The sequence below is a fragment of the Rhyacophila brunnea genome, unplaced genomic scaffold (genome assembly GCF_057557595.1).
Source record: "Rhyacophila brunnea isolate RB1 unplaced genomic scaffold, BYU_Rbru_1.0 scaffold_17, whole genome shotgun sequence".
Lineage (NCBI taxonomy): Eukaryota > Metazoa > Arthropoda > Insecta > Trichoptera > Rhyacophilidae > Rhyacophila > Rhyacophila brunnea.
In genome coordinates, this window is record NW_028232827.1 from 33,791,979 (window position 1) to 33,810,029 (window position 18,051).

General features: G+C 34.4%; 2 protein-coding genes across 2 annotated transcripts in view; one reads left to right on the plus strand and one right to left on the minus strand.

The window, feature by feature from the left end:
* Positions 1-17,678, minus strand: part of LOC147073993 (inositol polyphosphate 5-phosphatase K-like) — a 34,298-nt gene extending 16,620 nt beyond the window's left edge. Inside the window, exons 1-7 of the mRNA XM_085944289.1 lie at positions 17,403-17,678; positions 14,667-14,841; positions 11,182-11,301; positions 10,196-10,421; positions 9,863-10,038; positions 8,162-8,401; positions 4,757-4,910 (exon numbers count right to left, since the gene is read on the minus strand). Coding sequence (XP_085800415.1) covers positions 4,757-4,910; positions 8,162-8,401; positions 9,863-10,038; positions 10,196-10,421; positions 11,182-11,301; positions 14,667-14,680 — 930 coding nt within the window. The 5' untranslated portion in view covers positions 14,681-14,841; positions 17,403-17,678. The remainder of the gene's footprint in view (positions 1-4,756; positions 4,911-8,161; positions 8,402-9,862; positions 10,039-10,195; positions 10,422-11,181; positions 11,302-14,666; positions 14,842-17,402) is intronic.
* LOC147073988 (uncharacterized) overlaps positions 1-18,051 on the plus strand; it is an 895,029-nt gene that overhangs the window by 327,622 nt on the left and 549,356 nt on the right. The window lies entirely within an intron of this gene.

Below are 18,051 nucleotides of genomic sequence, written 5' to 3' on the forward strand. Positions count from 1 at the left end.
TACGTAAAGTTTTTTAGTCATCTTTACACAATTTAAGAATATATTCCTCTGACGCCATAACAAAACAAATTGACGTGCGCACAACTCGATTGTCGGTCTTCGATTGGCGACGAGTGTGAAATTTTGACGCACCTACTGTTGAATTTGCCGTTTCACTGATGTATGCTCTTAACTGTTGAACAGTCAATCTGGCTAGAAGATGCAGTGATTTTACCATGAAGTAAGTGGACATATTGTATGAATTTGTCAAAAAGACATTGATGGACAGAACGCTTTATATTGTAAAGGTATTTCTCAACCTTTTGCATGAAAGAAACGTAATCACAATTATCTGCTAGTACTGTGTCATCCAATAGCGGCAACTATAACCGAAAGTGACATGCATGTATTGCCATCGCCAATTTATTTTCTACTCAATAAGATTGAGATAACTCTGCGTGCTTCAGTGTATTAAGTTATGTGTTTTGTCAATCAACTAAATTACATAGATAAAGTTGTGGTTACTTCAACTTATTATGTGCGAGTGTATCAATTGAGGCGTCTAATTCCAAAAGTCTACATTTGGTCAAAATCGAGAAAAAAATACGCACATATTTTTTGTATAATTTTACACAATATGTATTGATCTATTAATTCCAAAACGCGACATAACCCTATGAAAAAAAATATTTTAAGTCTCGATTTACTACAAAAAGCGCCAAGTCCGTGTTTTATATTATTTAAAGCTTGGTTAATTTTGCGCGTGTTTAAGTCAACCAATAAGGGAACGTTAAATATTGAAAAGGGCGTCTCCCATACTGTAGCATCTGGTAAACTTATGACAGCGCCACGGAAATATGTGCCTTATGCGGGATAAATTAAAAAGTGAAGTACAAGTAGCGCTAAGTCCAATTTTATTTTGCCTATATTTATTACATTTAAGAGTTTATCGGCTGAAACAAATTGCCATTTGGTTCTAATTTTGACATAGAATACAACGGGAAAAAAAATCTCACATTAAAACAAATAATTGAAGCTAGAAACATAAAAACGGTTGTTTCCCGATAATATTGAATTGTGGACTTGTTGCTTTTTGTAATTAGACGTCTCAATTATTTACTTATTGTGAACTTTTTGCTGTTCTGTCCGCCCATTAAAGATAAATCTCTTATTGCGAAATTAACAACACATTAGTTTTAAAGCCATGCCAATGTGAAAATCATAGAAATTAATAACAGTATAATAATTATTCTGACTCAAGGTCCTTACAGAACTTCAGTTATCTTCCAGTTTGAATTTTTATTACAAATAAAATTATTGTGTCGATGCCATGTATATTAAATACAACTTTAATGTTGAATTAAGATATTAATATGTTCCATGCAAGTGGGAGTGAGTTTGAATACGCTTCTCTTAAAATATGAACTTGAGTCAGAACAGTTAATTTAATTATATTATTCACAAATGGATTATGAAAGATTTATTTTTTATTAATTAATTAATACAGACAGTTAATTATTGAACATGTTATTTACAATATTTGAGTACAAAATGGAAGAATATGCACAACAAAAGTGTTTGTTTTAAGGATGGCATTATTTGCAAAATTAGGTTGCACAAATTGTTTGATAGAATAATGATGATCTTTAAGACTACACACATGAATCAAACGTGAGAAGCTTCAAATTATAAATATATTTTTATAATAATTTTGAATTAGATAAGAACAATTTTATTAATTGTAGCATGAACTTTTTAAAATTAAACCATTTTTTTTTATTTAATGAACAATACAAAACATACTTCAATGTAGCATTTGTTATTGAACATAATATGTACAGTAAAAACGAAACAATGGTTCGTCGATTGTGTATGTACGTATACGTACGAATACGCGGTCATCGGCTGCCAGGCATTTATCACGGCTCCCCATACGCACGCACACTATCGACCGACCGCATTAATGTTTCGTTTTTACTGTACATAAATTGGAATAATTCTATTAGAAAAAATATCGGTGCTGAGCAAGACTCGAACCTGTATCCACCGGATTCCGGCCAATATGCTTTAGCAATCAAGCCACCTATACAATACCTAATCATACTGAAATTATACCCCGTTTACACGTGCATGGATTTACTGCTGACAGTAGGTTGTTTTTTTTTTTTTTTTTTAATTTTGCGATGTCTTACTGCGGGCGTGAAGATCTCTTCACATTAATTTTGCTGACTGTATTGATTAGTTTGGTTTTTTGTTATATTATTGAATCCTAAATTTTTCTTGATTCTCCATGCTTTTTTCTACCACGGCACTTTGTATTAGAGTAAAATCATTAGAATCAGTCAAAGCTCACTTGTGGTGAACTCAGTCTTGGGTATCTTGCCGATGCTTCACAGTCAAATATAGGGCCTCGTGATACATTCGATTGAGACCGAGTGTGGTGCGAGGAGGGTTGGTTTGGAGGGGTCTGTGTTTGTGTTGAAAGTACCGTATTATCGCAGACATAACAAAAAATGCACATGTAAACATGCATTATCGAGCAAATTGCAAGATTGCATGCATAGATCAAAAAAGTTCAGAAGCTTCTGAATTTTCACGCGACAATTAATTGGACTGTGTGCTATCTGCGTCTGTGCAGTAGAACGATAGTGGCGAATCTGCCGGTTAAAAAAAAACAAACTACACTGCGCATACTCATTTCGAGGTTAAGCGATTTTCACGACCTGTCAAATAGTACCATACAATGATAAAATTGAGTCTCGCGTACTCGTGAAGAAAGGCGAGACAGTCAGAACTTTTACGTGTAAACATTTATTATCGTGATAGTTTAAAATACACACTATTGGTGCAAGTAAATCAATGCACGTGTACAGGCACTATTGTAATAACTATGCATCTGAAGTATGGTTCTGAAAAGTACTAAATTATGTAAGTTCAATAATGAATGCTGAATTCTTCAATCTTGTATATAAATAATTGAATGAAAAGAAACATTTTATAGCATGTACAAGTGCATTAAAATGAAAATTTGGAATTATACTGATGCCATCTAGGAATTAAAGTAGGTAAGTACCTATTGTTAATACCTTGATTCAAATTACAAAAGATGGTCATTAATATTAAGAAAGTTTGATAACACCCTGTGGACACATATTTAGTTAACTTCGGCGTGATAAGGTATGGTGCAGGTTGCTTAATTGGTAAAGAAATATGTACGGTATGTTTTTGAGGTGTTATGTAATTTAACTATAGTAATCAGAGACGCTATTTTCTTGCAGAAAACGAAATTAAAAAGCTAGTGAAGACATGATGCATGAAAAATGAATACAAGAAGCTGAAAGAAGTGGAAATTAGAAAAAAATATATATAACGCATTAACTATGTACATAATCTACGAGTACATATATGTAGATCTACTAATTTGTTTATACATACAGTAAAACCTCGCTAATACGAATACCATGGGACCGAAAATCGAAAAAAAATTCGAATTACGAATTATGAAATGTATGGGGGAAAAATATTAAAATTTAAAATTTTTTATTTTTTTTTGATTTTCATCAATATCCTTTACGATCATAGTTGTGCCTACCGAATTTCCGGTGCCATGTGTGTTAATGGGTCATAAAATGTCAGGATTATTTTTATTACCTTCTTAAAATAAGTAATTTATGATGTTTTACGAAAAGTCTGTCACAATTTTCAATGACTGGCTCATGAAATAGTGTACTTTATTACGATTTATTGAATATTTTTATATGCCCGGACTACGATTTCGAATTACGAAATTTGAATTATCCGTGTTATTATTAACGAGTTTCTACTGTAGTACAGTAAGCCAGGTCGCACATAGAAATTTGTCTCGAATGCAATATGTCGAATTAGTCGATGTGATTTTGTTGTCATTAACAAAACACATGTAACCTAATAATTGTACTGCCGTACATAGCATCGGTGGAATTTGTTTGGTAGGTTTTTATATTTGCAGGTCACATTTCACTTGATATAATAGCAAAATTTCGCATCGGCATACGTACAGTTGTTTTTTCATTTGTTTTGGCTAGCCGTATGACGTCACTGTACCAGAATGGCCCCGCTTGTACGCACGGAAGAGAGTCGCAACATTGCACTCGGATTTGATTTATGACCGTATCCCAGTCGAGACGATTTTTAATGTGCGACTGGGCTAAAACCTCGATGTAACAGACTGATTCTAGTAAGGAGGTGTCTGCTAAAGTCGAAAGTCTGTTATATAATAAAGTAGGTTTACCGAATGCGTATGTTACAAAAATATTTACCCGTTTTTTATTATAAAGTTATGAGATGTATGTATTTAACTAAACAAACAATTTTCTTGAAAACAGTTAAATTGTTAGATTTATAAACACAAAAAAAACAGTTTAAATGACAGAACATCGGCAGACGTGCCTGTTAAAATAAAATTGCTGTAGAAAGTCACGCCACGCAACAACAGAACTGGTTGCTGCGCGGAATGCTGTTACTTGTTAGACATTCGCCGAACATTATTTACGAGCGATACAGACAGGAAATTTTGTTTGTTAAATTCGAAGTCTGTTAAATCAAAGTCTTTACTGTACACAGCGAATGCCTAGTGCTAATAGCTAAATATTGCAAATATAAAATATCAAATCAAGCTTGAATCAAGCTCTTCCACTTTCTTTGACTTTAGCTAGGTATTAGAGATAGTCACTTGCCACAAATAAAGAAGGCCTACGATGATTTCATAAAATACAATAAGAGAATCGTAATTAAGTACCTTAATGTTGAATTCTGACACAACCGGTTTATGATCGCTGACTGTATACTGCGGCAGGCTGTGGTAGTTGAGCTGCTCCGCTCGAAGAGTGACATTCTCATAATTGTCGGCGACTACTTTGTATAAGATTCTATCGGTCCAGGCCGGGCGCCTCCTGATAATTGAAAAAATTTGCACATTTAGATGACAAAATGGTGTACCCAAAGTTTGTCTGACTCTGTTAGGGACAATGATCAAGTCGTGGCAGAAAAATGCAATAAAATAAATATGGTTTATTTTCTAAAAATCATTCAATCACGCATATGGCGGCAGGTTGTGGAATACAACATAGAAATATGCACAGAAATAAAACCAAAGGCACCGACACAAAATCACGTTTGGCTGATGTAATTCTGCACACAGAACGCAATCTATTGCGGCGGGCAGCGATATAACGTCATACAGACGGTGATACCTTTGGGAGCGATCCAATATCGTGGTTGTTTTCTAGAGGGCAGATGTGTATTCTTTTTTTAACGGTTTTTGTTCTGAATGAGTAGTTTGGACGAGGAGCAACTCCTTTTTCTATTAGCCCTATGAAGTAATAGAAAAAAAAGATGATGTTGGGTACATGACATCAATATGAAAAGGGAAAGATTTGGGGAGTACTACGCCGCCTCAGTATTGAGCTTTAATCTCATGAAGATAGATTTTTTTTATATTTTCGTGTCGTACAAATAAACATGTTTTTTCACTTTTTGATAAATAACTCCGTTTCTTCCGCCATTGCACAGAAGGTCTGGTCGATTTTGTAATTTTGTACAACTGAATCGCTGCCCGCTGCGATCACGACTAGCTCGCTGCGACACATCGGGGATAATGCAGGTAGCGGGGATAATGCAATCGTGTGTATACAACTAGATCGCGTTCTGTGTGCCAGAGCCTTGAGAATGTATGTATAATTTTGACACATGTGGAGAATAATAACATGAAGTTTTATTCTGAATTTCTGATTGACAGATTTTGATAGCGATAACCGCACGGTTTAAGTGTCGGCCTATAACGTCGTGGGTCCCAGGCTTGAATCCTAGGTCTGGCAAGTACACATATTGTTTTTCAATTTGTGTATGAGTCAGAGTATGGACCTGATAGGTTGAGCAAGTGGCTGACATCCATTTCTTGTAAAAACAAAATCTGTTAACCTTTCTAACGCGGCAACTGACTTTAGTCAGCCTATACGCGTGAGTCATCCGCGCGTCAGCTGACTAAAGTCATTTCAATTTTCGTTTGCCTAGTACTGCTTTCCGCCAGGCGCGAATAATTCGAATATTGATTTAATTTATTCAAAAATCATCCTTCTCTTGACATCTGTCAATGGATAGCCTAAACTTTTGTTCTATCTAATTTAAATAAATATTTTTCGGGAGCGTGTCTTGAATAAAAATATATCAGTCATCGGGCCAATTCAAATTTGCCGCGTATATAGTGTCTTATCGCTTCTTAGTGCATGTGCGCCGAAGACATTTGACTGACGTGTTTGTAACGATACGAGTTTGCGATATAATAAGTTATATTGTTTTTTAGTGATTGAAAAACTATTTGGTGCGTAAACTGTTAAATAGAATATTCGAAAGTTACATTGATCAAAGTGAATTTACAAAATATTTTTACAAAAGGAATGCTTTTGGAGATTGCATTCATTCGCCTATCTGCCAGTATATTATCCGCGAGTTTATAGTTTCGGAAAATAATTTGAACCAGGTGTCATTTAAATATACCTAGAAGTCCGCGATTTAATATGTCTCTTTGTTTATCATTGATTAACATTTTTAAATACTATTTTCTGGTTATAGTATTAGGTGAAACAGACAAAAATTATTTATTTACCCTAGTTATCAGCCATTTATAAAGAAAAGACACGAACACTCAGACGCCCGTTCCCGCATAAATGCGGAAATTGTCGTATTACGCAAACACCAGATCCCGCGCTACTGAATTTTTATACACTGCGCGGCAAATCATCGTCTGCTGGTGTGAGACAGACACTTGAGAATTATTTTTTTCGTAATACTATTCAAAAGGGTTTGATTCATGACTACTATTTTTTTATGTAGAATTCTTCTTATATTTATAGTCGAAAATAACTCGAGTTACTTACTATCACGTCATTATAATAAAATAAGAGATTACCTATTCTAGTACCAGGTTATTGAAGTAATATAATAAAAAAAAAACAAATGAACTTGAAAATAAAATTGTGGTGACTATAAAGCATTTAGAAGTGCAAAAAGTGTTTGAAATTTAATATTTTACGAATTGTAATAGGTATTCGAAAAATAAACCATTCTGTTATATAAACTATGTGTCATTCGATTCCATTCAGTTCGGGGTCAATGGTAGGTACAAACCAGGCACTGGTGGTAAGTACATCACTCTCAAATAGCCAGTAGTTCTCAAGGATGATTTATTTATACTCGGCCTGCAGTGCTGCAATGTGTATGCGAGTTCAAACAAAAGTTACACAGTTTGAGATGTCCTGGATGCTATAAAAATGAGTTATTTATGACTGATATTTTTTCAACACACTCAACAAAAATGCTCATAAAAGTCATAAACCATATTATTATTCATTATGTGTATGACATATTTGTCGAAATGGTAGCCGGTAGACTATAAGAATACTGAACTGTTCTTACACTTGTTAATCTGTCATCGACGCATTAGTCCAGCACCATTTCGTAAGTGTCATGGCGCCGCTCGAGTAAGCTGGCATTTTTTCAATGAAGAAGTCTTGTTCGTGATTTCTTATCAGATTTAGGCGACGAATGTTTATTTTTAGAGTCACATAAAATATTAGGTTCTGTCATAATCATTTTTGAACTTGACTCCGATTTTTTACTACTCTATTTGTGTATGTTTGACTGACATTTATTACGATTTATTGATGCTTGAAATCACAACGCGCACTGTTGTACTAAGTCGGGATTTGTAACGCTTAGAAAGGGTTAATACAACCCTCTTGAAACCAATAGCCTGAAATAATTGTTTCCCCCCAGTATTAGATTTTTTCAATGACGATTCTACTATTTTTTAAATAGCCTATCATTAGTGTAATAATTATCATTTATTATTGGATTATCTTCAATTAAGTCAATTAATCTTGTCATATTATTATAGTGTTGCCAATTTCTAAAAATATTTGCAAAGCTTTTCTAGACAGCGAAATCTTTCAACGTGTGACCTGGCGGCGGCGCTCGTGTCGTATCTTGTCTATGGTTTTCGATTTCGAAGTATTGAAAGTACTGAAACGCGAGAGGAGGGGATGTAATTCTCCAAGCCGCCGCCTATCACCGTAAAGATTTCGCACTATACATGGAACTTTTTGAGATTGTTTATAGGGTGATTCAAAATTATATGAATACTTACTTTGTGTCATATTCATTTGACCCAATTTCAAATTTATATGTGGGCGGGAAGCGGGGTAGTGTTTCTTTAAGTTCAGAGAAGGCGTCTCCGGTGGCCATCACCATCCGTAGCTGGTCATTGTCCAGAAGGCTGCTGTAATCGTCCTTCTCCGCCCCCTTTATTCTTTCTGATATACTCTCGGGAGAGTCTGACATCTTTTCAGACAGCCGGAAGTTGAGATCGCCCAGCCAAAATACGTAACTTTAAAGAAAAAGAGGAACTGAATTGAAAAAGGTTTTAGAAGCGGCTACAGGATCAAGAGTACTGTTTTAGCAAGTGCAAGGATGCCAGTGGTGAAAGGTGGAGGTAGGCATGCTGTGTAGATTCCAGTGCTTGTCAGTCATACTTATTTGTTTTCATTGAACTAATAAGACAAATTACTGATGATATTGGTTATTTTTTAAATTAAATTAAGCCTTGCCTAAACCAAACCATAATAGTAGTGGTAGGTTGTGTAGATACAACAAAAATAATGGACACTTTGTCTGTAATTCTTATTTATTTTCATTGAACTTCGAAAAGAAATTGCAGATAGTTTTTTTTTAAATTCGATTAAACCTAACCTAACCATGATAGATGAGAAATATTATTCGATCTATAAAATATCTATTTTGTATGACTTAATGGCATATTTAAAATATTTTATAGACAAGAATATTTTTTATCTAATATGTATATATCATTATCGTTTGTTTTAGGCAGGGTTTCATTGAATTTTAAAAACTAACCAATATCATCTGTTTAATACCTCTTAGTTTAATGAAAATAAATAAATATGACTGACAAAGTTTAGTTTGCAATATTAATGTCTGATCTCAATAGCCAACCTCCACCCTTCGCCACCGAAGGACACCAAAACTAAAATGTGGATTACTCCCAATGGCATTAAGTATGTTAATCATTTTGTGACCGAATTTGAAACATTTTGGATTGGATATTATTAGGAGTTATGCAGAAGACAAACACTGGGGTCGATAGATTGATTGGTGAACGAGCATTTCGTCACTGTTCTGGCAGAAGACACTAATTCGAAAAAATGACATATTGAGTTAGTTATACCAAAATGTTCCTTATTTCAAACTTTGCCGTCTGGAAACCTTCTTAATAAATAAACAGTCTTTATTTTAAAGTCATCCTTTTTACGATTACTTAATAAACTCATATGATAGACCATTCCAAACATTTTAACAACTTCAAAGTCAAATTACTCAAAACTAGTATTCTCCAGTTAGTGTGTTCTGCCATAACAGAGACGATTTGTTAGGTAAGTGAAAGATGTGTGTTTGAATCCCATTCGGTCCAATATGTATATATAATTCTTCGAACAGGTGTTTTCTAGGTTCTTCAAAATTTAGTCTTTTTTTCAGTAATTATAGTATTAAATACTAAAAATAAATGTAATAAAAAGTATTATCGTGATAATGTTAGTTTTCAGTAAATCAATTCAAATGATGCGCCACACATTTGTCGGCATATTAGGTAAAAATTATTATTTAGTTTCGACAACAGATGGCACTAAAAATCATGTTGAATCAATATTATCTCAAAATCTAAAATAATGGCAATTTCCAAAGAGGGGCGCAATTAAAAAATTTTTTAGATCTTAATTAACATATCTGATTCGTTGATTTATTCGTTTTGCAAAATTTTGTTCAAACTCACTCATGATACATAATATTGCTAGTGTCCCGCACATGGAATATGTTTGATTTGATGATATTGTTATAGTCGGCAACTCTCTCGTCGAGCAAGTGATCATGTGGAGTGAGATGGGCGTTGACTATACAAACTGAGCAACCGTAGATGTTCCACCGGATGCTGACCGCTCCTTTGTTGCCCTGGTAACAGAATTATCATTACATTAACTAATGTCATAAGGTGTTATTGAAACATGGAAATGAATACATGCAGTAGAATATTATAAATATTACAAGATGTCAATAGAATTCTTCCAGGGGTGATATTATTCAATTCAAGTTGACAGCATTGACTCACCCACATCCCGGCAAAGCCCGTTTTGGTATATTGGGTCTCAATGTCTCTCAGATGAACAAGGTGCTTCCGGAGTGAAAAGACCAGAAGCACGAGCCCCTGAAGTCGGATGCTCTTGACCCGGATGTAATCGTGCTTGTGAAGAATCTTGCTGACGGCCGTGGTCCACGGATCGGAGAAGAGGGCGTCCATTACTCTGTTTTGTGGTTGTGATTTCACTTCTTGGAATCTGGAGAAGTTAAGTGTTTAGGAAATAATTACTATTCATCAGTAATCAGTCAACTAGTCTATATCGATCTTCTGTCTATATATTTTTTGACCTGGGATCAATGTTCCTTGTAAGGTGTACGAGTGTGGGTACGCACACCTACCGAAATGTGTCCGCACACATGTTTTCATTCCCCACACAAAAATATTGTAAAAGAAAGTTTCCTTTGCCAGATTTTAGTTTTGCTCGATTGCACGAAACCATCACACGCACAATTCTTCGACTCATTTCTAGGAAGGCGAAGGCCAAGTGCGACAAACGCGAGCACGCAAGTGAAATTTTACATCGAGTAGGATCACTATATCCGTCCCGTTCTATCGCGATGAATTTTAATGTGCCGGGTCCTCTACATTTCTTAGTCTTTGACATGTTTCAACTTGCAAGAAACATTGTCAGTACAGTCTCATAGTGGTCCTTATTGTGGAAACATCACAGTTCTTACAATATTTTTTAAATGGTAAAAGTGTATGTGCCAGAAACCAGTGTTTTTTAGTTAAAATATAAGTTTTAAAAATTGTATGTGTGTTTGAGGGGCGGGGGGGTGTAAATTTACCGCACCGGGTGACGGCTCATCACTGACGGGTGACACCAACCCTAGTTAACACCACTGCTCAGATGCGTTGATGATCCGCACACATAATAGTAAAATTAGAGGGAACGTTGCCTAGGATAGATCTATCTAATTTATTAGTGTAAATCACTGAAATTCAATATATCTTACCCCATCATATACAAGTCAGGTAACGGCCGACTCTTGTTCGGTACAGACGGAAAGCCAAGTAGGCTGTTGAGGTCCTGGTGGGGGAAATTCGTCGCCACATTCCATGTTGACAAATAAACTCTGAGGAAAAAAATGTTGTTTAACAGACATGATAAAATCCATGGCAAGACATAGTATTATAAAAACAAATAGTTTAGTAATAATAAAATTATGTAGTTATATTTTATTTTTCATACTTTTCCCACAATTATTAATGTAACAAAAGACTGGTTACATCTTTATAGACATTTTCAATTAGTAAACAACATTTTGACTCACGTCGTGAAGTCAAAGAATTTTGTGTTGTGAAAATGTTGTTTAGTGTTATAATTAATGCTAATTTGAAACCAGACATTGCTTAATTTAAAATATTAGAAAAAGTATGAATATTAAAATATAACTTAGATATAATTTTTTTTTTTTAGAAGCCATTTATCTTTATTTAATAGGATAAGGTTGAGAACACACTTGATTAGAATACACTAAAAACATCGAGGGTCATCCCAGAAGAGGGAGGGTTCTCACTTGATGGTCAGGTTCGGTAAAGCACGCTATAATATAATATACCTTCAGCCCTGCGGACAACGGAATGCAGAAATCACTAAGAGGTAAAACAAGAGGAGCGATTCAACCTCGGAGTAATGATATATAGAGAGCGCCTATTTTTCGGCAAAATGAAGCCATGTTTCATGCGTATAATGCACACTAGAGCCTAGATTTTATTATTATGAACTTAACTATGAAACATTGCTTCTCAGTACGGCTACCAAATTTAAACACAACATAGTTAACAATATGTTCTACTAATTAACTAACTAAAATAATTAGCGTTACTTTATATTTAAGATAAAAACAATACATTTCAGCAACACACGCTCGCAGTTTTTAAATTAATGTAGTCAGTTTAATCCATTTTTACCGGTGACGTTTTGAAAAAATATTTAATTCAGCCGTAGAAATTCTATCAAATGCTTACTCACTCGCACTTATGGTTCGTTTTTGCTCAGGCCATGGATTCAACGATCTTAATTAATGAGAAATATGACATGGTAGAAGAGAAAAGTGTGTTGGCCTCCGCATTGGAGATTATTTTATTACACTATTTTACACAAAATGTGTTAGCTGTTTGTTCGACCCATTGAGTCCATGCTCAGGATCCAAGTACACATGAGATGCGGCAGTATTGAAACAAATAGGCATATGCAGTATAATAAATGTTGTCAAGTGTTTGAAATGCTCATGGGCTGCAGCCAGGGAATCCAAACTGTCACGGATTAGAGAGCAATGAATTGATCGAGTTATATTGTAGTATAATATGGCAGTGAAGGGCTATACACTGCGTAGAATGGAAGAATGAAGATGGTCTCTAATCTGATTTCATTATAGAAATGTGGAACTGTAAGATTAGTGTAAACAGTATTAGAAGATTTGAAAACAAATTTAAGATAGATTATGTAATGGTCTGGGTGGGACACTGTTTACATAATAATTATACAATAGATAATAAAAAAAAAATAATGACCTTGATTAAATATAAAGACACATACATAAGAACATAACCAGGAAATGTAAAAAGTGACTTCTCAATTATTCATGTGTGTATACCAGCGTTTCCCAAATGAGCTTCTGTGAAGTAAAATAAAAAAGGGTCGCTTGCTGGTTTTCAATGGGTAAATATGATTTTGTCGAAAGGATTGAAGAAACCAAAATTAGTTCACACTTTAAACTGTGCTAAGTGGTACCAAGAATTAATTTTAATAAAAGTTAACTATTGTGTAACAGTTCACGTGATATGTGAAGATAGTGGTAATCACCACTTGGCCCTGTTTTTTGCATTCAGATGTTCGGTGGAATCGTGAGAATGTTTTAACAGCGGCAAGAGTTGTTGGCATATTTTCTAGATTATAAAATATCGATGAACAAAAGTATATTAATATTCTATCACTACAAGGAATAATGTAAATACTTTTTTTACAAGAGATAAAATATTTTCACTGTCTCGAAAGTTACCATTTACTTACGAATTTTCGTAAAGAATTCTAACTTAAGAAAGTAACGATTAGCGGTAATTTTTTTTGTGCTACACTAAAGATTAAAGTTTGACATCCACGGTGGCCGCGCGGCTTAAGCGTTGGACTATCATGCCATGGGTCCCAGGTTAGAATCCTGGGTCTGGCAAGTACACATATTGTTTTTCTATTTGTGTGTGAGTCAGGGTATGGACCTAATAGGTTGAGCAAGTGGCTGACATCCATTTCTCGTAAAAACAAAATCTGTCAATACAAACCTCTACTCTGTGGAGGCCCATATGATCCTATTAGGATCGGACATGGTCGAAAAAAAAAAAAAAAGATTCCAGTATATTATACAACATGTTACAGGGTTCCGTGACTAAAAGTATTTGGGAAACGCAGACGAATACATACACACATTTTTACATCTTGACAAACATTATTATAGAGTTTTTACGCACATAATTCCAAATCTTTATTTACATAGCTCTGTAAACGTTTTTTGAAGTCAATTAATACTTACGTACATGCCTAAGTGAAAAAAAGGTGATTTGTCATCCTTGGTACTATAATCTAACGTGGGTCATGACTGTCTTCACCTCTTACTATCTGCCCCAAGTTCCTATCAACCTGCACGAGATTTAGAGATGTGGTGATTCTTTCAACACAGCCCAACCAACTCAGTGAGGGTCACTCGATCTCCCTTTTACCTTTCAGTTTATTGACGAGAGGCCTCTAGGGTAGTTGAATGTCTTCTATTATTGAAACATGGCCTAACCAATGGAATCACTCTACTTTCACATGTGAGACGATAAATATTGACTATCATTAATCTTTAGTTGTATGCCAAGAATTCATAAGTGTTTTTAGTATATTTGATAAATGCTGTCAAGATCAGATGAATGAATTCATTGCAAAAGCAACTTCTTGTGGCCTAAACTGGATAATATGGATACAGATAACATGTGGTTCAAACAGGACGGCGCTACGTGCCACACAGCACATGCCACGATGGACATTCTGCACTAGCGATTTGAGGGCATGGTCATCTCGCGCAGCGGCGACGTGAACTGGCCACCGAGATTGTGCGATTTAACGCTTTCAGACTTCTTCCTTTGGGGCTATCTTAAACCACATGTATATGCGAATAAACCTCAAACAATTGATGCCCTCAAAGTCAACATAACGAACGCCATACAGCAAATTCAGCCAGATTTATCCGACAGAGTCATCGAAAATTGGACCTCCCGAATACGTGCCACCAAGCAAAGCCGCGGCGGACATTTAAACGACGTTATATTCCATACTTAATGTCATAAAATATTCTTTCAAAAAAAAAAAAATTGAGTCGATATCTCACATACAATTTGTTTTATTAACATTTAAAAATCGAGCGTCCTTATTGAAAGACCCTTTAGTTGTATTCTTACTTACTTTAAGTTATCCATGGTGTATTTTCTGCGTTGATTGAAGTCCTGAGATTTTCACTACTTTTTAATACGATGTTCAATAGTATGACGTGACGATTTTTAAAATAATATTCTACTGGGAGACTCCATTATTAAAAGTTCATAAAAAAGACTCAATCCCACTTCTTAATTTCATCAGTCTGAAACAAAGTAATAACATGTTTAGGAATTATTTAGTACATATGCAAAAAATACATCATAATGGGTTCCATAATCCCAAGTGGATCCTAGCTGGTTAGGGCAGTTAAAAAGTACCGTTCCTGCGATACTTTGGCATCGGTACCTTTCTCACAATAAGAAATCGTTGTTGATACTTTCTCTAATTATTGGAAAATTTAAATGCCAATTAGTGATTATAAAATTGTAATATTTTCTGCATAGGTTTTTTCGACATTTTTGCTCTAAATGGAGCATAGGTATAAGAATGAATTAGAATGAGTTTTTTTTATTTTTAATATTTTCTGTTTGCTGTTCGCCAATAAATACATAATATATCAATCACCAAGTACATTGTTTTGAAGTTAATAATTGGAAAGTTGTTTTTAGTTTATGATGTGTCAAACTATCCAACAGAAGTGTGATCAGTAAGACAAACTCTTTTAAATGTATAACGAAATAAATAATATAGAATGGGGTGGGATTAGACCACTACTATTTTGAAAACTTTTTGAACGTAATAAATGTTTTAAGCCTCAAAATTTTGTTAATTATCCATGCTGCATGATTATATAAATACCGTTTCATGAATACAGTACACTCAGTAATCCGCCGCTCGATTATCAGACAACTATTTACTATAATCCGCTGTTATTTTTACTAATTGAAAGCACAAAATGAAGCTGTATAATTCGCCAGTATTTGATTGTCAAATATAGTAGTCCGCCGTGTACAAATATACAACACAGATGAAACAGGTTTATTTTGGAAACTTCTCCTTCGGAAATGTCCGTTCATCGTGAAAAAAGTAATGTACCAGGGAGAAAAGTGCCCAAAGACCGTATCACAATTATGCCGTGCTCCAATGCAACCGGGACACACAAAATGAAGATTTTGATCTTAGCGTAAGCCAGGAATCCTAAGTCATTCAAGAATATCTGCCTCACTGAGCAACTGGTTGTGTCAAGTGATTTACTGTCTAATTTTTAGTTTATAAATATGTATAATTTAGTAAATACTTGATTTTGATTATAAATAAAACTGTAATTTGCTAGTACAAATTTCTCAAAAAAACTATTTTTATGAAATACCTATTTTAATTTTTACCATATTTTGTATGTATTCATTATAATCCGCCGTTTTCATTAATTGAACACTTGTCTGGTTTTTGGGGTGGCGGATTACTGAGAGAGTACTGTATTGTTTTTCAAAACATAACCCATTTTTTGTAATAACTACCTATTTAAAGAGCGTTTGGTCATCGCTCATGTGAATACTCAAAAAAGACGAGACTGAAACCCCAGTATCTAGCTATGTATTTCAATGGGGGCTCACTGACGGCAAGACTGGAGTATCTCAGTTTCAAAACGTCCGCGACCGAAACCGAAGAGATGCAACATGCTAGTCTCATTGTCTCAGTTTCCAGTCACCCATAAAACAGTGGTACCTATATCAGTAGATTCCATGAAAAATCATATTTTTTTACCAAAACTGGTTGTATTGGACTGAATAAACAAGCAAGACATCAAAAGTTATAGATGGGCAAACCGATTTTTAATTTAAAATATGTTGCAGACGCTGCCAGAATATTCCCGTAAAGATATTACGGAAAAACATAGAATGAAGTAGGAAAAACATTGGGTTTGACAGTTTGAGGTTATGAGATTATTAGGTTTCAGTAGTGCCGTATTGGAAGCATCAGTCACTGGCCAGTTTATGAGTTTCATTACCAACTAGTTCGTCAGATTTTAGTTTCTGCGTGAGCGGATGGCCTTAATGTTTAGATATGACTGCTCTAGCACTGGCTACCTTCCGAAGAGGATTCTTAACATATATTTCTTACTTAAATATTTATTCAACCCATTGGGTACACGGAATAGATCCAAACACAAATTGAAAGTGGATTTGCCAGATGCGGAACTTGAATTCATGACCTATGGCTTCAGAAGTGAAAATCTTCGACTCATCGGGGATTTATATCTTTTAATTATATCCGGCTTAATTTATATCTACACTTGAGAGCTAGAAAGTATATCTCGAGTGCAAAAAGAATACTTTCGGGAACACACAATTTAAGATTTGTCAGGGATATTTCTTAATGCATTGCAGGCTGTCATGATTATAATGTTTATCTTATCAATTGATTCAATAGGCGAATTAGATCTGAAAGATAATAATGATAATTTAGGTAGGTATGTTATTAATTCATTTTGGGCAAAATTTAACATAATATTATGACACATTGGCTCTGAGGTATGAACTGATATAGATCAACAATCAACATCAATGAATTTTTAAATTGATTATCAAAGCTTATTGTCATTGAAATTTAAAAATATAAGCAATATGCATAATGTATTATGAGATAAGATAATATTATTAGAATGTCATCCTCACTGAAAAAACAAACCGGATTCCTGCTTATTTAATAACACGACAATGGCTGAATAAAATTGAAAAACTAGTTTGCTCAAAACGCCGCTCTCAATAAACTACGTCAACACGTATTTAATTTCATTATCAAATATACAGTTACGCTTGTTACCTTGAATTAATTTAAATAAGACAAGTGAACACTTTATAAAAACAATTGCTTCGACACAAATTCACTCGCTCGAGATATCTACTCGATTTGACATTTACGTATTAAATTTGAAGATGTGATGTCATGCCGCCAAATTTAACTTTGGGACTGAATAATTATGTTGCACTCCTATAAACACAATCATTATCCAGAACGAGATACCTTTGCGTGTTTCGTCTTTTCAGAAAACTGTCAAAACTATTTGAGTATATTGCGATGACGTACTTTGACCGGTCTGACGTTTGTGCGTGCAGCGCGGTGTTGCCAGATTAAAAAATAATATTTCCTTTAATCGCATAATCAATCAAAATTTCCACCTGTTAATAACTTTCAACAAAGTTCCACAGATGTCATAAATAGGAATGTAATCCTATATGCCAACAGAGAACCTAGCGGAAAAATACGAAGCTTGCAATTAGAGATTTTTTTGATAATTTACAATTTCAACTGTATTAATAATTAATAAGTATGTATCTGAAAACATTAAAAAGATAAACTTACAATTGTAAAAAAAATGTGAATTTGTCACATATTTGGTACATAGGTTACTTTATTATTACATTATTTTTATGGTTAAGTATATTTATTATTAAAATTTAGATGGTACTGT